This window comes from Ambystoma mexicanum, chromosome 5p, assembly GCF_040938575.1.
Source record: "Ambystoma mexicanum isolate Mex_15411 chromosome 5p, UKY_AmexF1_1, whole genome shotgun sequence".
Taxonomy (NCBI): Eukaryota; Metazoa; Chordata; class Amphibia; order Caudata; family Ambystomatidae; genus Ambystoma; species Ambystoma mexicanum.
In genome coordinates this window covers 459,509,950-459,533,719 of record NC_090930.1, presented here as the reverse complement: position 1 = coordinate 459,533,719, position 23,770 = coordinate 459,509,950, and the positions used below count along the sequence as shown (strand labels likewise).

Here is a 23,770-nt window from a genome sequence, read left to right as displayed (position 1 = left end):
GTGCATGTCCGCTTGGGTCGGCATTCGCGTACCTTTACGCCATGGCGCTAAGTACGGTGTGGGAGGTCGCGTGCGCGCGCCATTGGCGCAGTTAGCGGCAGCGTTAACTACGATGCCGCTAATGGCATCGTAGTTAACGGTCACGGGTCATGATAGGACCTAGCAGAAAACGATGGCGGTAACCATTTACCGCCATCGTTTTTCACTTAGCGCCAGGGTCGTAATGAGGGCCATAGTAAATACTTAATAGTAATGCTTTTACGTTATAATGCAGATGGTACCAACACAACTGCAAGCTGACTGGATTCACACATGGACAAGTGTCACTTGGTAAGAAAACCTTCAAAACAGTAGGTATAATCTACCACGCAGGAGCCACAACCAATGCAGGTCACTACACTGCATATATAAAATAGAATTGTGGATGGTTCGAATTTAATGATACTACCATTACTCTAAAACAGAGATCACCAGCAAATATTGTAAACGCTTACTTAATATTCTTAAAACCAAAAATTAATAACTAATCTGTGTATGAACATAAACAAAACTTGAACTTCAAAACTATGACCAGTTAGAATACGGAAACAGGTATCTAACTGCCCCACGATTCTGCAACAAGCAAACAGATAAATGAATACCATTAAAATAAAACAATAAATAAACAGAATACGCCAACAGGTATCGACTGCCCCAAAAATCTTTAACAAGCCAACAGATAGATGAATACCACTAAAATGGAAAAAGAAATAAACAAATAGAATACACCAACTGCTATCTAATTGCAACAATAGTACCACCACTTCCAAATCAAAAACCATACACCTGTTCAATTCCTCCTACTGAAATCAATGAAAGGAATATATTTTACCACTACATAGAAAGGTTTTTTTTAATCCAGCATGGATTTATTTCCCACAGACCCAATGATTTAATCAACAAACACAGGAACTGAGCAAATGGCACAGTACACTGGTTTGAACTATAGTACTTCTAAAGTACTAACTTTGAGGGTCGATAAAATACAAAAATGTCTACTATGCAATGCAATACTCATTATAAACTACCTACACTAACATGTGATTTTTTCTTTTATTACAGTGATTCAAAAAATGTTTGCTCCAACTACCCATGTCATGAAAAACCTGCATACCACCACAAAAAGTGAAACAGTAATTATATAATAATTGGACTCACAAACACCACATCATAACACACCCATTCAAGCAAACACCTGACCATAAACCACAATCCAAAATGTTTGCTCCATGGGTATTTTATGCTGCAGCACTTGTTGCCAAACACTACAATCTTGACTGCATGGCCTGGCCAAAACTCTTCATAAAGCCTCAACAAAAGAAACAGTGGACCTCATTGCGAGTTTGGAACTAGCCATGCCCTTAAAAAGGGCATGGCTACCCCCAAACTCGAGTCCGGGTCTCGGTTCCCTGAATGGGGAAAAACTGTGCCATTCCGACCTTGGAGGATCCGGTATTTCCCCATTCAGGGAACCCATACATGGTCCATCCCCCTTCCCATTTGAGCCCCCATATGGCTCAATGGGAATGGGGAGCATGCTAACAATGGGCCTGTTAATGACGGGCCCATTGTTAGCATGCTGGGCCGCTCACGGACCCGCTTAGGACGTCTGGTAAACCAGGCATCCTGAGCGGGTCCCGGGAGCGGCCCTCGTAATAGGGCAGTAAGGGATTAATGGCTCTGGCACCTTTACCAGTTCTGTTAACCCCTTACTGCCCTCCTCGTAATGAGGCCCAGTAAGCATACAATTATTAAACTCACAGACAGCAACATAACACAGCCATGCAAATGAACACCTCACCAATAAATACAACCCAAAATGCCTAGAGTATTCAATACCAACATTCTGAACACAATCCAACAAACAAACTAACACACATCATCTCACTATCCCATAAACACTTTTACACAACTGCCAAATAGTACTCACATTTTTGAAAACATATCCCCTAAGCAGCCCACATACCACAGTCAAAATCTTTGCTAACATGGGTGTGTTATGCTGCAGTGGTTGTAGCCAGGGCGTAGAGTCTTGGGTGCATGGCCGAAGGCCTACGGCACTTCGGCCATGCACCCAAGACTCTAGGCCCTGGCCACAACCACTGCAGCATAACACACCCATAGAAGCAAACACCTACCAAATGACCACAACCCAAAAACATAACACATCCACCTCAAAACCTATCCACTTCAATTAACATTCTAAAATAATAATTACAACCAACGCACAAACTCTTCAATATATACTCTCTTCACCCAATGATCTACTAACGACCCAAAACCAACATCATAGTAAAGTAAAATAGCCACTAGTGCGCCCAGTGTTAGTATGTCCGCGGACAACTGCGGTGACCACGGACACCGCAAACACATCAAGGCCTTCTCCCACCTAAACAAATACAGCATTTGACCTATCTCTTACTCCCCCACCCTCTCCAAGCATTCATACACACCAACACACTTCCCAAAATTGGATTTATGCTCACTTCCACGCTGCGCTGTCCGCGGATCCAAAATGGCGGGCACATTGAAACAATATGACGCACCTCACTCCTCATCCCAGCCAATCAGAGAACACGTCGCGTGTTTATGGACATGACACAAGCTGATTAGCCTATCGGTGTTCTGTCCGCGGAGCGGACATAGATATCACAATTTTTTTTTTCTAACGTTTTGCTCGTTTAATAAAAAAAAGGATGGATTTACACCAAATTAACAAAAGCACACTTTCGGGACTAAGCCGCCGCTCCTTCCATAAATTTGGTGAAAATCCATCCAGTGGTTTCGGCTGTAGGCGCGACAGAATTTTTTTCCCATTATGTCTATGAGGAAAAAAGACATTTTGGGACCGCCTCTATAACTTTGCCCCCCCCTTGACCAAACCTCACCAAACTTTGCAAACAAGAGTGGGCCATATACATCTTTTGCAAAGTTTGGTGAGGATTCGTCGAGGGAGAGCAAAGTTATAAGCCACCCAAAAAGTGCTCTTCCTATGGGTTTAGCAACTTAACCATAACTACATGGCCGCTACCGCCGGCCATGTAATTCATTGAAAAACTTTGTTAAAGGGACGTTAGTTATGGGTACAAGTAAAAGCGAAAAACCTCAGTAATTTTCCAGTTATGGTAAGCTAAGCAACCATAACTCGCGCCACCACCGTGCACTGCTAAGACTAATACCCAGGACATCAAAGATGACATTATGGCAAAAACACCAATTTCTTTGCTTCTTGCAGCCATGTCCCATCCCATCCTCATCACCCCTCACCTCCCCTGAGATTATTTGATAGGTTTCACAAGTGCAGTGTTGTGTTTTTTAATAAGTTTTTACTGTGATGTCCACGGACACCGGCCATTGTCCGTGAATCCAAGATGGCGGGCGTTTCCAAAAATCTGACAGACATCATGCTTTTCACCATCCAATCAGTGGACGCGTCAGATGTCCACGGACACCATGTTTCCTCCTAAGCCAATTGGAGCACTGTCTGCGGACCGAACAGGGAACTGGGTCCGCAAACCGAACCAAGATATCACACATTTTTTTGGATCTACTTTTTCGTCATTTTTAAAAAAAATACCAGACGGATTTACGAAGGTACACTTTCGGGACCAAGCCGCCACTCCTGCTGCAAATTTGATGAAAATCCGTCCATCGGTTTGGGCTGTATGCATAAGCAAAGTTTTTCTCAATTCAGTCTATGGAGAAAAAAAAAGACATTGGCTCCCCCCTATAACCTTGCCCCCCCACCCCCCGTGACGAAACCTCACCAAACTTTGTGAAACAATTCAGAGCGGGCCATATACTGATTTTGCAAAGTTTGGTGAGGATTTGCCCAGGGCGGCAAAGTTATAGGGGGGACCCAATTCTTTTTGGGAAGTTATAAGCCACCCAAAAAGTGCTCTTCCTATGAGATGAGCAACTTAACCATAACTTTGCTCATGCATAATATATGTATTTGTATACAAGTGGTGAGGGTTAGGCTTTAAATTGGACCTTGTAGATGCAGAATCCTTGAGCTCATCACAAATAATCCAGTAGGAAACCAGACAGCAAATGTATAGACAAGGTTTATTTGCATACAGCGGTGTAGCTGTCATGAACCAATGCCAGGATAGGTACACCCCCACCTGTACTTCAAAGGATATAAATCGAAGGTCAGACATCAAAAGGATACGTTATGAAGATATCCAAATCTGTGGATATCTGAGCCCAGACTCTGAGGGTCTACTACGGAGAGACTTGATCAATATCAGACCTTCCAATTGATAAAACCCTCTGCCTGATATGAGTTACAGGCAGAGCGAGTGATCAATGGAAAGGGCAAGGAACAGGCGTAACCACCAGGCTGTGAGAAACTAAAAAACACTATGAGAATGATGTGTGTGCAGTTCAATCCATTAACACCCCATCTCACCCCACACTAACCTGTTGGTGTAGTCCAGATAGCATCCACGTAGAACTCCAAGTAATCCTTATCGGAAATCAACGTCAAGGAAGGGAAGGTTAGTGAGGGATCCATCCTGAACGGAACGAGGGTCATGCTAGTGCCAGTTTGGTGCACCCCTGGATAGTGTCCCAAATGTCATGTGCACTATAGGTATAACAAGAGAACAAAGTCCAGAGTGGAATGAGTTCTAATCCTCCCTTGGAGAATCATTCACCATCTGAGTAGGAAGTTCCAATGCCCTTGAAGAAATTAATCCTTGAATCCAATACCAAAATTATTTTAGGCACGACCCCAATACTGCTTGTGGAAGAATGCCAACAAGGATGCCAAAAAGAAACAGAATACATCAGGCACAACCCAATACTGCTTGAGGAAACTGCTGGAGCAGAAGGCCAACACGTGCAGCTGCTGGTTCGGCTCCTTCCCAAATAATGAACAACAAAGGCAGCGATCCAAATGCTGCCCATGGAATGCTTACTTGATGATTCTGGTCGGGATACCAACTCGGGATACACGTTCGAGGAAGAGGCAGTGCACAGAACACTGCTGGGAAGAATGTGAGCAGGAACGTCCAGCTTGAACTGGAAATAGACAGGAGAGGGTTTCCAACGAGTCCCTGTCCACGGCAAATAGAAAGAAATCCGGAAAGGCTGAAGGCTAAGGGAATGACTCTACGAGCCAAGGCTTCAATGTAAAGCCAAACGAAACAACAATCAGAAGCAGTGATCAGCTGAAGTCGTACGCCTAAGTATGTGTGACGACAAAGTCATGTGATCGGAACAGAATCACATTATTTTAGCAGCGTATCCACTGCTGATGCTGCCGCCTACTAGAAAGTGCATCGAAGAGACGCCAGTGGGAGTAGAATGGTCTAGCCGTTCTATGTGCTACGTGCATAGTTTGTTGACAGGTAAGCGCTGGAGCTGCACAAACTTATGCTGAAATCAAATGAAAGGGGTGGGATGTCCCAATGTCATGTAACCAGTAATATCTGGAGGGTCCTAAAAGGTGACTGTGCAAAACTGTATGCAGATTGGTGAAACAGTGTGGAATTATATAGGGAATATATGCGAAGCCACAAACCCACAAGCCAAGAGACTATGCTGACATCTGGGGAACGGGGTGGTGTGTCCAAATGACATGTAGCCAGTAATGTCTGGAGGGTCCTAACAGGTGACTGTGGAACATTTGGTGCAGATTGGTGAAACAGTGTGGAATTGTATAGGGAACATGCGCCAAGCCACAAACCCATAAACCCACACCGAAATTTTGACTTTTGCTGAAATCCGGGGAAAGGGGTAGGATGTCCTGATGTCATGTAGACAGTAATGTCCGGAGGGTCCTAACAGGTGACTGTGCACAACTTGATGTAGATTGGTGAAACAGTGGGGAACTGAATTCAGAACATACCCAAAGCCACAAAGGCACAAACCCAGAGGCTTTTGCTGAAATCTGGGCAAAGGGGTTGTGTGTCCAAATGTCATGTAGCCAGTAATGTCCTGAGGGTCCTAACAGGTGACTGTGCAAACTTTGGTGCAGATTGGTGAAATGGTGCAGAATGGTATAGGGAACATACGTGAAGCCACAAACCCACACCAAAATGTTCACTTTTGATGAAATCTGGGGAAAGGGGTGGGGTGTATTGGTGCAGATTGGTATAATGGTGTGGAATTGTATAGGGAACATACGCAAAGCTACAAACCCGACAAATCCACAAATGTTTACTTATATATATATATATATATATATATATATATTGATTGATAAAGAAATGTTCATATGACACATTTAGTCTACGAACAATAAACATACTATCAGTACACCCTTAGCTTTGGAGAGCAAGCATATACACTATGATTCAGGATTTGTACAATTACAGAAGTCCTACTTATGCTATGTAATCCCTGACTGTAACAGTCTCTTCATTATACATAATAAAGCCTGATTTGGCACCAGGTGCCCACTTGACTCTTTTTCCATTTCTCAGGTGGTGTGGGCCTGCTTCAATGATGACATTGAGCCAGAAATGGGGCCTACCTTCACCCTGTACTGAGCCCTATTTAACAGTTGTATGTCCTTATGGACTCCCACTTGCATGCCAACCAATTAACTTAATCGCTGTGCCACACCCCTAAAGTTAGCTGTCGATGCTGTTGTGTCATCTAGTATTATGGCTGTGGCTTTGCTCCGTCCATGGCTCATGTACGTCCATGGCTAATGCAAAAATAAAATGCTATCAGCTTTCACACAGACTTTTCTTCGGTGTTGTGTTTGTGTAAGAACAGAAAAGTAAGAGCGCTTGTCTACTGAAAGAGCTGCTTTGCCAGTTAAATTGGAGGCAAAGCTGGAGGCCCCCTGGGTAAAGAGAACACTAAAGAAGAGTACACCAGTGTTTCTGGTGGAAATATTTTACTTGAGGCAGTTTTATAGTGTAAACAGTTTTCTAATTTTGTTTTATTTCACTGTTTCCAAGGAATTGAGGATCCTTACCTTACCCTGCCATCCTGCTTCCATTATTTCCTGCACCTACCCTCCAGCTATCCCTCAGCACAACTCCTTAGCAGTCCGAGAACACAGCAACAGCTGAATCCAGGAGAGGCAGGTATGAGGTGGTGTAATGCTTAGCTTATACCCTGCGGAAGCGTCCAGGTCTCTCATTGTGTGTTCCAAACCTCTCTCCACCCAAAAGCCTATGCAGTGCAGTAAGGTGACACTCTGCCGTGTTTAGGGTAGGAGGGGCTGGAAGTACGGTTGTAGTCTGAACCCCAGGTTGTGGTAGCATCAGCAGTGGACTGGACCCCTTGGATGGAGGAGATGATGAAAACTATGGCTGCTAGCTTTCTCGACTAGAACCAAAAGCACAATTATATCCCTGCTATTAAACCTCTCACTACCCCTTAGCCCTACGTTCCCTAGGGCAAGGCTAGACTCAGGGTTACGCTTTCTTAAGTGCTAGGCTCTTCTGCTTGCACTAGTTGTCAGTTACCTCACTGGTTGTTGCTGGCCCAGGCCTACAGTGGCTGCTAGGTGCTTGAGGTGAGCTCTTTTAATGTGCAAGGAATGTCTGTGGCTATTGTCTTTAGCACTTTCCGGTTTCACTGTGCTGTTCAGTTAATTGTGTTTCTTTCTTTTGCTGTTTGCGCTTTCCTTGTGTTTGTGCTGTGCTTTCTCTAAGAATGTCTGTGCCTATTGTATTTAGTGCTTTCTGCTCTCCTTGTACTGTTCAGCTTGTTTTAATTTCCACCTTTTGCTATCTGAGCTTTGCTGGAGCTGGGTTTACTCTAATGGCTGTTATGTTCCCTTGCAGCGTGAACACTTATGAACTCCGTCTCATGCTGTGAGCGTGGACTATATGTCTTGTGCTTAAATGTTGCTAAATAGTACAGAGTTGAATAATACCTCTTTTTGTCTTTGAAGGTGGTGGTGAGCGCAAGCAGTTGAGACAAACCAACTGGGATTGCGGATGGGACCAACCAGCTGGAATGCTTGCGGTAGCCAGTAAGTATGAAGTCTTCTGCCCAGGATTAACAGTCTTTTCTCCTTTTTCCTTGCGGGTGCCGGCCACGGCTGAAATCAGAACCGGTCTTGTTGCAGGAGCACAGTAAGTGTAGTGCTGCTCAGGAACAGATGTAACATGGAGCAAAGGGCGAGCGCCCCAGGGTGTGGCTTTTATAGCCAAAGATCAATTCCCTGGGAACGGGAGCACATCATGTGGATACTGGCTGTGGGGACACTTGCCAGCCATATTGAAAGTCTGGCAGAGTCTGAATAGTGCGTTCCTCTTGGAGGGGTGTCAAGCATCTTGTATTAGAATGCTGTGCACATAAACAGTCCAGTAGTGCATCACACGGCTCCTCCTGTGCAGGAGAATTTATGGATGTCATATGTGGCAGGAGTCCACATTAGGGTAATGAGAGTCCTGGAGGGAGCCCTGGACTCAGTAATAATGACAGCACTCCCTGTTAAAGCACCCTCAATTGTTTTACTGCAGGGTCTTGGTTTCTCTGGATGATTTAGATGAAAGCGGGCTATCAGCCGTGACGCATGTACATTTGAATCGAGTTCCCAAGTTCTATCTAAGACCCCATGCCCTTTCAAATCGACCAGTTAGTACAATGTTGTGTCACATGTTTCGAATCCAATATATCACATACTTTGTGCTCAGGGTCATTATTTCCAGATTGTATTGAGGTGGCTGTGTCATAAAATTGCGGGTCCCCGGCTGCACTGGTTTTAGCAGGGAGACATGAAGCACCGGGTGTATGCGTAAAGATGGCAGTAATGACAATTTAACTGCCACTGGGCAAATCCGTGTAACAAAGGGGTAGAGGCCTATATTTCTTGAGTGGAATTTCTTTGTGCCCTTAAGTTGCATGCTCTTGGATGCTAACCATTCCCTATCTCCCACTTCATATACAGGGCTACTTTCTCTTTTTTATCTGCAAACCTTTTGTAGGAGTACTTAGCCTTCTGCAAGTGTGTAGCAGCCTATTTGAATGTGCGATAGACAGTGTCATGTAGAGACGTGATTGCTAGCATTTGCTAGGGCTTCAGGTGGGTAATATGTGGAAGTTTTTGAATGACTACCGTGAACTACAAAGAACGTTGAAAACTCAGTTGATGTGCACAGTGTTGTTGATAAATGCGTATTCCACTACCTATAAGCGATCAACCCAGTTCTTATCTCTGAATGCTAACATGCAACAGTCTCTAGGTGGGTACGTCTCAAGCAAATATCAAGAAGCTCCTGGTAACACAGAATGGAGCGGTGCGCGGTATCTGCGGACTTAGCCGCCGTTCACAGGTCTCTGAATCCTGCAGAAAATTGCACAGACTCCCAGTTGAGCACTGTATCTGGTTCAAGGTTTCTGTCCTAGTGTTTAAATGCTTGGCAGGTGAAGCCCCGCTATACCTTTCCTCTAGAATGAAAAGAACTCCTTTCCGATGGACTCTCCGTTCAAACAATAGGATAACTCTAGATCAACCACGTGTCATCTTAAAACAGATTGGTGTGACTGGTTTCAATGCCTGGGCTCCCACTCTTTGGAGTGTATCTATATTTCACTTTTAAAAAATGCATAAAAACATTTCTCTTTGATTGAAAGTCTGACTAATATAGGCACATGACCGCAGGTTTCCTTAAGGGTTTTCCCCTTAAATTTCATGGTTTAACTCACGCATTTCTTTTTTATGTCTTTATGTTTGTCAGTTTTGTGAGCACCCTGAGTCCTTCTAGCGAGAGGCGCTATACAAAAAACCTTTAGATAGATAGAACAATAACTAAGATTTTAGTTCTGAATTGACACCAGCAGCAAGACATGGGCACCCCATTACTAGCTAAAACTGGTGGCCCCTACCATCAGATAACTTACTCAAACTACTTAGAGCCTTGTTACCATTTACAGTGTGACTGCCGTTTGCCAGTCATGTTAAAAGACTACAACCACAGCTGCTGAGGTGAGTACTAACATGCAACACCCACACTCATCAGTTGATGTTAAGATATTTTCTTTGACTTTGAACTTTTGTAGGGATGTCATGTATAGCATGTCTGAATGCTACAGGCTGCTGTTGGTGCCCACACACACATGCACTCAGGAGCAAGTTATGCCTTCCTTCATTGCTCGCAAATAAGAGTCTCCTCCCCTGCGCTTTGGCGGAAAAGATCCAGCGGCAAAATGAACCATTGGTTGCCATGTGTTTTCTTTTGCCGGGCTTGTTGACCCATGTACAGCATTGCAGAACAATGAAACAGTGTGGGAGCGGATGGTCCAAATTATTGTGGTGCAGTGTTCAATTTACAAGCACAAGCATAGTTGCCATGGGCAGGAAGGTTTAAAAGCCAGCATTTCCGTAGTAAGCTGTTTTATGTTATTAAAATGTAAAGGGTGGGTTACTGTTAACACTGCACCGAGCGACTATGAGAGATAAGGAGAGCAATGCAGCATATGAACAAGACACTGAAAATAACAGCAGATACACATATGAAACGCAGGTTATATTTAAAAAAAAACATGATCATGCTGCCAAAACCGAGAGAGCCGTTACATATGGAGTGGGAGGCTGACTTCAGTCCGATGCAACACAAACCATGTGTGATGTCACTGCGAAATGGTGAGCTAGCACACGCCAGGATCAGTAACCCCAAAACCGCAGAAGTCTGGACCTCTCAAAGCTATGCCTGCGGACCGCCGGGAGCTGGCACATATAACTGTGTCCTGGAACTCAGGGACTAGACAGCTAAAAGGCATGATGGAATGGACAATGGTAAGTTGTTAGCAGAGAGTGAGGAAGGTGAACCAACAGTTGGAACGCTGATAGGTGTGGGCTGGACTGACACCATGTATGTCATTGTCACAGAGGGGATCTTGACCATGCTTCTGATGTAGGGAGAGAGAGGTGCTACCAGTTTTTATGAGGTGAGCTGCACAAATGTGACAGAGTGTGGCTGGAGGGAAGAAAGGTGCCTTGAGTACATGGCTAGGCCGAGCACAGCACACCAGCAAGTACTGGTTGGTGAAGAGTATCTGGTATCATGGGGCAACAAAGAAAATCCCAATAAAAATTGTGGCGGGTAATTGGCATGTTGGCAATACATCGTTAAAGCACAGGTCAAAGCAACAAGCATGGTGGTCCGTGAGGAGTACAACAGCCTGCTACGGCTGGGAACTGGAGAGTGGAGGTGGTGGAGGTGATCCTTGCAACCCAGTGTTGCAGTGGAATTCTGGTCTGGGCGCCTGAGCGCTGGCATGACCAAGTGCGGTTAACAACTCTGCAGGAAAGAGAGGCTGCAGCAGCCACCATTTGCCGGGGCTGGGGCATCACTATAGTGGTAGCGCTTGGCCTTCTCCAGGCGGCTCATTTAACATATCATTGAGTCCCTGGCCTGCATGATCAATGAGGGCATTGAGCGGCCCGTGACAGAGATCCATTTCAAGTGGTTAGACCATGATGCAAGTGAAGACTGAAGACCGAATGCGAGAGGCTGCGTTTGCCAAGGGCTGGATGTCTCTAGGATGTCTCTAAAAGAGGTGGTGCGAGACCGCTGCAACACGGGGAAATGAGGAAAACTTTGGACTGTGGTTCTACCCAGGGGCTGTGCCTGTGAGGACGTCTGGCAACAAGCGAACCTGCTAACATGTGTGACACCCGATAAAATAAATGTCAATTAGTGCACACCTGATACATTTATAGAATATCTACAAAAAAGTCAATTGTTTAGTGGATATATGTCTGACACAAAGCCGTAACTAAATATAAAACATGTAGTGTCCAATCTATGAACACTCCGGTCCCCTGCAAACCTTAGTGCTGATGTATTAGCCAAATGTATATTTTCAGTTAGCAAAATTAAAGTCAATACTAAACATTTCCAATAATCAGAATTTCATCCATATTTTCCAATTTTCATTAATCATCATTCTTTTAACTTTCAACTAATAGCCAGTAGTACTCAATTCGTTTGGGGATGTGTTCCCCTTCTTCAGGAGAAAAAAAACTGCAGAAGAAAACACAAACAGACCCAATCTCGTATGTATAGCCTTTCTTATGTACATATTTTTGCATATTGCCATGATGATAGTCATCCACCACATTATAAATCCACATTGTCAACATGCCAAAAGGTTTACAAAGTCCAGCGATATACCATGAGCATGCCTCCTAAGATTTGTAAATACTTGTGCAGAACCAAATATCAGTGACAACAGAAACTAACAGCCGGCTACACTGTGTCCCTGGTATATTTAGAACCTTCTACTGTTCACCATCCAAATCAGTGCGGGGGAGAGGCAGAACCTTAGAGCGTACCTGGCCTAATTAACTGTTTCAAGCCGGTCTTGGAATTCAATAGAAGCAAACTAATTAATGAAAAATGTAATCAAATGGTCAACCAAAGCAATAACACCTAGGTAGTGTTCAAACGTACAATATTAATGTAGAATCAAAGCTCACCTGAGCCTTCAAGGAAGTTCCCATAGACTCAGACCATAACTGCTGTGGATGCTCAGTCCCAGAGTTCTCAATAATCCCAGCACACAGATAGGTTACCTGAGATGTGATTTCTACAACAAGAACAAAAAATGTTGTACTGTTTAGAAATCCGACCTAAGCCTACTAGCCTAGCATCGTCCAACTGCCACAATTTATATAGATCAAATCGTGATAGTTCCATATAAAACTCTATGTTCTCTCCCTCTCACCTTCGATCATAAGATCAACAGTGGATATCGCTGCCGCTATTCGTGTGTTCCAGTAACACTCGAGTTCCACTGACGCTTGCAAAGAAAATATGTCTATTTCATCTTGACATTCAATGCAATCTACATAGGTTTGGTTATACAATACATAATATGTAGAATCCACTCTGGTTTAGTTGAAATTCAACATCTACTTTGTTTAAAAATGGCTACCACATTAGTAAATGATGGAAAACACGACTAGAATTATGGACTCACATGACTTGTGTAGGCTCACATGACTGTTCTAGGAAGTACTTTCTCTGCAAGTGTCAGTGGAACTCGGGCGTTATTATCCTACCTCTCTCTCGAAGCCTGAAAGGAAAAAGTTCAAAATAATGGCTGGTCGCCATTCCAGACCTATCCATATCTGACACCTATGTCATTGCTTCTTCCAGGCTGACTGTCTCTTTGTCGTTCCCTCTCCGGACCTATGGACTCCCTACATGGTCTCGGTCCTCTTGCTTTCTCTTCATCGCACATTAATGGTGGCACCAGATGGGAAGTACTCTGGGCATTTTTCACATCCTTTAGGTGCATCATTAATGTCTATCAGAATGGCACTGTCATGGCCCAAGGTTCTCAGCTCAACCTCTTCCATCTCTCTTCAATGTCCTTCCTTCTCCTGCCACTCCTCTGTCTGCCTCCCCTTTTGCCCCTTCTCCATCACCGATGGGTGTGCCACATGTATCCTGTACACCACCATGGAAGACCCTCAAATGTGGCAACCAGCTTCCCCTAGCTACCTTCAACTCTTGCACTGCTGTTAAACACTCCTCTGATATCTGTCGCATTTTGAAGACTTTGACCTTGATGTTCTCGCTCTCACTGAGACGTGGTTCACTGCCAGTTCTGTCACTGTTTTTGACACACTCCTCCATGAGGTATACACAATCCTCTCTAAGGCCAGGCCTAACTGGTCCGGAGAAGGAGTGGCCCTGATCTTCCCTGAATAAGTCCTTGCTGCTATCATTCCCACTCAGAGCTACTCTCCTTCAAATGCTTCATCTGCAGGTTTGGTGTCTCTCCAACCATTTTGTTGACTCTCGCCACCATCGACAGGACTCCCGGTCCAGTGTCCCTCTTCATCTCAAAGTGGTTGGAACTCACCTCTTATCTTCTTGTCTCCACCTCCAAGCTCTCCTCCTCAGAGACTTCAATATTCACTTTGACTCTCCTGACTCAGCCAATGGAATCTTCTGCAGCATCTGTGGCTTTCTTTCCCTTACCATTCATCCCTCCGATGGACCTATCTTTGATGCTCTCATCTCAGCAGAAATCCCCATCTCCAAACCTCTCACTGCAACTCTCTTCTAGTCTGACCATGCTCTCATGTCCTCTCAACTAGATCTCTCAGGTCTCCCAGCTAAGCCTCTACCTGCACTACCAGTCTCCTTCTCCATCATTCGACAGAAGCGAGTGTCAGTTGCTGCTTTTGCCGCCACTTTCATTCCCCGCCCCATCCCTGCCATTGAATCCCACACTAACTCTGCCCTTGCTAATCTTCACCTCTCTATCACCAATACCCTGGACATCCATGCCCCTGTCATGAGGATCAGCATGAAGCCTGCCTCCATGTACAATGCCTGGTATGACTCCGACCTAGCCTCTCTGAAATGCAAGTGCAGAGTTGCTGATTGGATGTGGCAGCCATCAGGCACATCCTCTGACAGATTGGCCTGCCACCTGCTCCATAGGCAATACAACCACTTGAAGAAGAGGACCCATATCCAAGCCCGCATCTCTGGGGCCACTAACAAGGAGGGTGAACAGTTTAAAATATGAAAGGAACTACACTGGCCTCCCACTTCATAACCAAATCTCAGGACATCCTGTCCTCTCTGTCTCCTACTCACCTCCCTCATCCCTCCCCTGTTTTCAGATCTCCCTTGGCCCCCCTATCCTCTTCCCTCCTATACTACACTCCTCTTTCTCACGCATAGCACTGGATGCGGTCCATAGACAAGTCCTCTCTAAGAAAGTCTCCTCCAAATTGGTGCTCCTCTGCCCCTCCTATCAAGGAGAACATTATCTCCCTTGTGCCAGCCTTGGCCGATTGCATCCTCTCCTCAGAAAGCCCTCTGCTGACCCCTCCTGCCTGGCCAACTACTGCCCTATCTACATGTTCACCTTCATGGGCAAACTCCTGGAGAATCTGGTCATCTCCCAACAGATCCAACACTCTGAATATGTTGGATGTCTCCAGGACCACCAGTCTGGCTTCAGAGCTGCCAGAGGTATGGAAATTGCTCTACTGAACACTTGTGATGACCTGCTCCCAAATATAGATTCCAACACTCCATCCATTCTGATTGTTCCAGATCTTTCATCAGTCTTCGACATGGTCAAACATGCCACCTTGACAAATTGGCTCTGTGACACCCTTGGCATTACAATCCTGGCACTGGAGTGGTTGACCTAATTCCTCCCTGACTGACCTACCCAGGTCCAACTGGGCCCTTTTTTCTCCCCTATCACACTCTCCACCTGCAGCGTGCCTCAAGGCTCATTGCCCTCGCTTTGGCTCTTCAACATCTACCTCGCCCCTCTGGCGCACCTGATCTCCTCCTTCTCTCTTCACTTCCAGTGTTATGCAGATTACACATAGCTCTCATTCAAGCTTCCCTCTGCTGCCTTCTCTTCCTCCACTCTCACCCCTGACTGTCTGACTGCTATTCAGGCATGGTGGTGCTGTCAATGATCACTGTCTTGTGGGGTGCATTTACAGGGCCTAAATAGAAATCCCTGTCACCTGAAAAGCTACATTAAACATTGCCACCAAAAACGGCTGTGCCTTGCTTTCACTGGCACATGTATGGCAAGCATTTCAACACTGCAAACCAGAAGAAGGCCCTGTGTTTGCTTCCATGCCATCTGGATGACAAAAAGTAAAACATTGCACCAATAACTGCTCTGCATTTGCTTTTATTCCCATTGAATGACAAAAAGTTAAACATTTCCCCAAGAACGGCCCTGTGTTTGTTTTATTCGATCTGAATGCCAAAAGGTTATGCACTACATCAAAAAATGGCCTTGTCTTACTGTTAATTCACATGAGGGGCAAGGATCTTAACATTGCAACCCGACACAGCTTTGTTTTCCCTTTCATGTGAACAGCAGTGCTCTAAACACTGCAAATGAAAAACGGCTTGGCTTTTTCTTCTATTCAGTGTCCATTTAAAGAACCCAGTGGAGGGGGAATACCCCCCTGTGTCCATGGACCAACAGCAAATGCAAACCCTCTCAAAGGGACAGATTAAAGAAGCCCATAACCTTCAGAACAGCATTTCAACCATTAGATGAAAAATATGGCTTGCACACATGTGAAAAAGAAGAAAATGACTTCAAAAGCCACTGTGAAAGGATAGCTCTTCTCGCACAGAAATGTCAGTGAAAGATTCTGTGAATGGGGTGTTGACTAAAGCCATGTACATTATGTTTTCTTCCACAAGACTTCAATCACCTTGGAAGAGGCTCAGAGGACCGGAAAAACAGTATTTTGGCTCTGGAAACTTCTCAATTGAAAGCCTTGTCTCCCACTGGAAGTCACACCTATACGTGAACTATTCCACAATGACATATGATGTAGCTGAGGGGGCTATAATTCCCTGCTCTGCCAGACTGATGGGAGGACAAAGAAAGCAAGTGTGACTAGAGCTTCACCAAGAAGTGTGAGTTCCTCCTGCACCTCCTACCAAGGACCAAGTGACAAAACTTCAAAGGGTGCAATAAAAATCGTTGGTCACCGGATAGGCCAGGGGGAGACAGTTGGCTGTGGGGGATGAAGCACCGCTCTCCCATATCTGACAGATCCTCCAAATTGATATTAAAAGATTTATTCATTTTAGGCATTTTTCCCAGCACTCAGAATAAGAAATCATTTTGTTGTATGCTATTTTTCTATGTAATTTCCAGGGGGTTATGAAGAGACTAAGTGCATGTTCCTAAGACTTTGTGGACTGAAATGGCTAGTAAAGAATTGTTTCCGGTAGATTTAAAAATTGGGGAAAATATGAAAATTGGTATAAAGATGGAAAATGAGATTATGAACATGCTTAATCATTTGCAGAGTTATAACTGTTATGGATTTCATGGAAAGGACAACAATGTGCCAAAGGGCCATGCACGGAGTCGTCGATCTACTTGCCTAATTCCCTATGACCCACTTAAACCGCATACCTATTTCTTATGGTGGTGGCTAGTATAAGTTTGAAGTTATGATACAGAGCTCAGTTTTACTAAAAAGCAGACCTGAGAACAAAGAACTGTATTAAATGACAAACATGCAGATGGTGCTCTCTCCCCTTGAACCAATAAGGCCAGGGCGCGGATAGAGGAATGGTGAACTGTCCTATCCCACGGTAGGAGTAATTCTAGAGTACTCTCCCTAGATTGCAAAGTGAATGATGTAATTTGGTTTATATACGGGGGACTGTACTAGACAGAGGGACACAGACAGAAGTTTATGGGGAGACAGGAGAAGGAGGACGGAGAGGAGGCAGCAGATCCCATCCAACAGAGTGCAGAGACCAGACCCCTTGCTTAGCTGTCCAGAGTGTCCTGAGATGCAGCTGGCTTTCCAGAATCCCATCCAGGCAGAGCGCAGAGACCAGACCCCTTTCCCTAGCTGTCCAGAGTGGCCTGAGATCCAGCTGGCTGTCCAGAATCCCAAACCAAGTCTTACTTTGTAAGTAGCAAATAACCCCAGCCCTAAGTTGCATAAGCCCTTCCTTTTATAGCATTGCATCCCATTGAAACCCCATTGAAAATCCCATTGAAATTTCAAAATTGTTGCCAGTATAATTCATTCAAGTTCCGATAGTAGAATCTGTATTAGCCTGTGTATGTTAGTGTATTCCCTGTGATAAATCTCTCAGTTGTCTGTATAAATCCTTAGCATTATTTTGAAGTAAATCAATTAATTCCCTATTGAAATTCAACGTACCAGTTGGTTAAAATTCAAAATTAACCCCCTTGTGCCTGGTTTATTTCTTTCATAACTATACTCATTAAGTATAGCCTCAACAGAATTAGTTTCTGTGTAACTGAAAACCGAACTTGCTGGCTGCACTACCACTGTTTGTTGCTTTTTATTATTATTTTTTATTTTTTTATTTTTTTCCTTTGCTCAGAACTTTCCACTTCTCTGCCCCTCCCATGCACTTTCCCCTTTCCCTCTCCCATGCACTTGCCCATTCTCAATGTCACTGGGCCTAGTAAGATAGTTGTTTTGCTCTCCCTTGTACCCCTCCCTTCCCTTGCCTCATTGTTCTCTGAATTACTTGTATACAAGCGCAATACAAATAAAATGTCAATATCAATACCAATACATGCTTATGTGGTTGGAAAGCGGCAGTACATTTCTATAAAACATAACACGCAATCAGATAACTTACAGCTAAAAGTAAAGGAGAAATGATGAACCAGCATGCTCTCCACCACAGCCAGAACATCCAGTGTTTCTTTCCAATCATCATCTCTAGATCTCCAATAAATCGATTTCCACCTGCAGAAAGAACCAGTTGGTACATTTATAGGGTGTGGTGTAGTTCGTCTTATAACTTGGATTTCATTATATGCAATTCAATGTATGCTTGATAGGAAGGAAGAACCTGTACCCAAAGTGAGTCAACCAAGTGAACTACAGTAAACACATTGATTATTTCTTTACACGCCCAGACTATTAATATGGATGCTTTAATGAAACATTGAGATATAGTTAAGGAACTGAGGAAGAAAGATAAAAGAACAACGCACCTTTTTGGCAGGTTTAGTGCAGGAGTCGTCAACCTTTCTGTAATGAGAGCTACTCTGCATTAATTACTATGTTCCTAAAATACTTGTCTAAATGAAACACAAAGGGTTCTACTGATCTCTTTAGCTAGCATAAGTCTGGTCTTTCTATTAGCTTTGGCATAATTTCTCTTTCATAGCTTGTAATAGGCAAAAATGTGCGATTTTCATTAGATCAGACTTGTTTTGAGTAACATGTGAACAAATGCAACATAGTAACCAATTGATAAATTGTCTTCTTGATCTTTCTTTGTTCACATATGATTCACACATTTTACACTACATATTTATTAAAAAGAGTGACAAGAAATAACTTTCAACATTTGAAACTGCACTTAATGATTGTTTGTGAAATGTATGAACAGCAAAAAAGTAAACAAAACAAATAACACTTTAATTCAGTAATATTTCATCAAAGACAAATTGGATGTCCATTGGTTTCATCTCCATAATATTGGACACGGTAACTTTGGCCGTGACATTTTGATTGTTGCGATTATATTTCAGAGCTTTCAAGTTTCTTGTCACCATGCTTTGAATTCTGTGACTTGTAGTTTTCCTAAATTTGAAATAGGAAATTAAAAACTACAAGTCCCAGAATCCAAATAGAAAAAACCGGGACTGGTTGGACTTCTCACACATGGTTATAGAAAAATTGAGGGCCTATACGTAAGCATATAGGTATATATAATGATGACAGCAGTATGTAAGGGTAGTGGGATAAGGGGGCAAGGGGGTACATTTTTAGGGGAGGCGTAGGGGAACACCCTCATTTAAAAAACACCCACTTTCAAAATTCGGTAGGTGAAACAACATAGAGATGACTAATTCTCTCGAGGGCCAGGAACCAACAAGTCTGTTAAAAATTGGTTAATAATATTTTTGATAGAGTACCCCTTACCGTAAGTTATAAGAATATTGAAAGCCACAGAAGAGTTCATTTATATGGCCACAGAACTTCGAGGTGTCTTGCAATATCCTTTTTACACAGAGTAGGGATATTTTATTTATTATACTACATAGCCATACAATGTCATCATCTTTTATAACTGGCAACTTGCTTATTGTATTGTAATATATCCTCCAGCTGCTGATACTTGTAATCCATGTAGAATTTGTCTTTGGATTAGACAAAAAAAACAAGTAATATCCAGCTTCTAATATGTTTGAAAAATTGTTTAGACAGTTTAACAAAATGCATCTAGAGGGGCGTGGCCAGCAGCAGAGCTATGTAGCTCCTGCAGCCACGGCAAATATCCTGTGGAAACAGCCTGCTACGAGTGGCAATCCTGAAGAAAACATATATTTTCCAGAAGATAAACACATTGGGCACAACCAGACGAAATTCCGGCTCAAATCATAAGCTCCTGGGTGAGTTCAGAGCCGAGTAAAGCAAACTACGCGGCCGCGGCCACACCGGCTGTGGAGCACCTCCAGCCAACAGAGCGAACCAGGCGGGAACCCGCCGAGCACCACGGAGAGCTGGCCTAACAACCCGCCACACACATACAAGGGGAACCAACCTGTCATCCCGATAACGTCTGCTGGAAGAAGCGGAACTGTGCTTTATCCGCATGAGAAGTGTGGCGTTCCCACTGGGGTGTGGAATCCTGTGCACTGCCTTGCCTCCAGACAACATTAATTCAGGACGGAAGCAGAAGACCAGAACGGAAACAACATCCAGAAAGCTACTCCAAAATGGCCGCCCACCATGCCTTTTCTTGTTTCCTGGTACTCCACCTCTGAGATCAGTGGATGTAACGCGGATTGGCTGTCCACTGTCTCTTATAGCCAATAGTGAGCCGGCAGGCTCAAGCCGGCCCACCTTCCAAAGGCACACCGCCCAAGGCTACTCTTCCTGTCGTGAGCCTGCCTGGAGCCGCAGGAGCCCAGGGCCAAGATCACTGCACCCCCTCCCCAGGGACTGCCTGCAGTTGCTGCCACACCTTGAGCTCTCTAGACTCTTTCTGCTTGCCTCACCTCGCTTCCAACTGCACCTGGCGGACCTCAATGCCAAACAATGTAAGACTCTATAAATTACTGCCTCAAATAGCATGTGACCTGCCCCATGCATATATCTTTCTCCTGTGGGGTCTTAGATCAACACTTGTTTGCCAAAATCCTGTAGCACTGCTCATAGGCTCCTTGTTCCACTCTTTGTGCATAGTAGACATTAGGAAATTGAAATTAAACATCATAATCACTGCTCTCCAGTTTAAGCGCTACTGCAGCAGATCTTACCTATCTGTACAGACCGCCAGTATAGTCAAACCTTGATGTCATAGCTGCTCTTACATGTATACTGTATCTCAGTATTTTGGTATCCTTGCCCAGGCTGTGAATTTCGAAATTAGACAGATTGCATAGTTGCGCACACATGTTTGCATATTGTGTTTTTGCCCTGGTTGTGAATTTTGAAATTAGACAGACTGCCTAGTTGCTCACACATGCCTGCATATTGTGCTTTTGTCCTGGTTGTGAATTTCGAAATTAGACAGATTGCATAGTTTCTCACACGTGCCTGCATATTGTGCTTTTGTCCTGGTTGTGAATTTCGAATTTAGACAGATTGCATAGTTGCGCACACATGCCTGCATATTGTGCTTTTGCCCTGGTTGTAAATTTCGAATTTAGACAGATTGCATAGTTGCTCACATATGCCTGCATATTGTGTCTTTGCCCTGGTTGTGAATTCCGAATCTAGAAAGATTGCATAGTTGCTCACACATGCTTGCACATTGTACTTCCCCAGGTTGTGATATCCGAACGTTGTCCAGCAACTACCCAACCCTATGCTATGTTATGTATTTTAACTACTGCCCATTCGTGCCTCGCAGATTTGTGCCTTACTAGTGAATGGCATCCGGACTGTATAGATTCTGCCACACTTGGTAAAATGCACCTAGCATTTTAACGTGCCTGCTCTTAGTCATATAGTTATCCAACACCCAATAACTTAGACTGCCTGAAATCTTAGTCTGCTCACACTAAGTGGCATCAATAGTCACTAGGGATAGCTCTGCACTATGTCAAGCTTACTTAACATCTATGTTATATTGTTCATGGCCACGTTTCATGCCCCCAGTACCCAGAAGTGCCATACTGAAGCTCCCCTTTGCAAATCAATTCTCGCGCATCCGCTCCTACCCACCACTCCTAAGGTATTCAACTACTATGGCCATAACAGCCCTTTGCACCAAGCCATACCAGCCTATACCTCTCAGCCCACTCCAACTTACGAGAGAAACCTCAAATTACGCGCCAGACTTAATAAACTTTATGAACCACTTAGAAGATCCCTTTCTGCTATAAAGCGTACAATGAAAGGCCAGCATACCAGGATATGTATTGGTCCCAATCCCTCCCATTCTTTACCAGCGAGCATAAGTACCCAAACTTTCAAGCTTAAGACAAATATCAACTCATCAAATTCTGCCCTAACTAAAATGGACCCTGAAGGACATTCCCTCAAGGGAGCACTCCTTAATGCAAAATCCCTAGTGGCACACGCCATCAACCTAGCTGACCTAATTACAGAAGCCAATCTAGACTTTATTGCTATAACCGAGACCTGGTTACACAGCGCAGCAGGTCCTTCACTCATGCTGGCCATTCCCGACGGTTATACCATATCTAGGCAAGACCGAGAAGGCTCCCGTGGAGGTGGTATCGCCATTATATCCAAAATAAACCTATCATTACGGCTAGCCCCTGCCACAATCATGCAATCCTGTGAAACCCTCACTGCGAAAATCCCCATACACAATACCCAAACTCTATCTATTCACCTAATTTACAGACCACCGGGTCCACTTGGAACCTTCGAGGAGGATCTGCACAGACTTCTGTCCAACAACACCAAAACTACCTCACAATTGCTGATACTAGGGGACTTTAACCTTGGCTTCAATGACCAAGCAGATGCTCATGCATCAACTATTGCCAACACCCTTAACACCTTAGGACTAACCCAAAAAGTCAACACCCCTACCCATGTGAAGGGCAGAATACTTGACTGGATCACTGACGCCAACTGCTCAGCCATAGTCTCCTCTATTATGTCCCTATCTTGGACTGACCACTCCCTGGTGTCCTTTAACCTACTAACCACTAAACCAGCCAGTTCAGTCCTACAGGTGGCTCCACCCTGCCCCACTAGAAACAAAAAGAACATTGCAGTGGACAATATTATTCCCCTGATTCTTCCAACCTTAAATGCACTACCAGACAACCTCGACCCTAGTGCATTGGTCAACGAATACAACAATATCATGCGTACCACTATGGACAAAGTCGCCGCACTTAAAATGAGAACAAGTAAACCCAAGACACATTTAAACAAGTGGTTCATGCCAGAACTTAAGGCCCTTCGCCTAACCAAAGAAAATGCGAATCAGACTGGAAACTATGCCCAACCGAGGAGAACAAAGTTAATTTAACTAACATTTCCCGCCACTACAAAAATGAAATCTGCCTAGCAAAGCGTAACTCTTACAATGTTCGCTTTGCCAATTCTAACCCAAGCATGAAGGAACTTTTCTTCATCCTGAAAGAACTTGAGTCTGCCATTGCCACGCCAGATACCTGTATTAAGGACCAAACCTGGTGTACAGATATCCAAACTGCCTTAGCAAATAAAATTACCACGCTGCAAAACAAAATACAACTAAAAAAAGAATCCTTAAACCTCCCAAATAAGCCGTCACTCAACAACACCACCAACGACCCTACCAACAAATTCTCCTTCACTAAAACTACCACCTTAGAGGTAGAAAAACCATCCTTTCCCTTAAACCTTCGAATTGCAAAGGTGACATCTGCCCAGCACAACTAATAAAAGACGCTGCCAGAGACCTCTCACCGTTCATTTCCAAACTGATAAACGCCTCCTTCGCCACAGGTAACATCCCGGCTAACCTAAAACAATCATGGGTGCTCCCGCTTCTCAAGAAGCAGACTCTAGACCCCCTCATCCCCACCAATTATCGGCCCATTACTACGGTACCTTTCTTACTGAAAATACTAGACAAGGTTGCCTATACGCAAATTCAAAGACATCTTGAATTACATAATCTGTTGGGAGCTAGACAATCTGGTTTCCGTCCACTACACGGAACTGAAACAGCCCTCATTGATTTAAAGACCCAAATAGACGAATAGATAGATCAAGGTAAGACAGCACTCCTCCTTCTACTTGATCTCTCAGCTGCCTTCGATTTGGTGGACCACAAGGTCCTCTGCAAACACTTGGACA

The 23,770-nt window shown here is 44.2% G+C and overlaps 1 protein-coding gene across 1 annotated transcript in view; it reads right to left on the bottom strand.

Annotated features, from left to right (window-relative positions):
* Positions 1-23,770, bottom strand: part of LOC138481016 (sodium- and chloride-dependent neutral and basic amino acid transporter B(0+)-like) — an 839,328-nt gene that overhangs the window by 66,467 nt on the left and 749,091 nt on the right. The window contains exon 12 of the mRNA XM_069612864.1: positions 18,120-18,229. Coding sequence (XP_069468965.1) covers positions 18,120-18,229 — 110 coding nt within the window. The remainder of the gene's footprint in view (positions 1-18,119; positions 18,230-23,770) is intronic.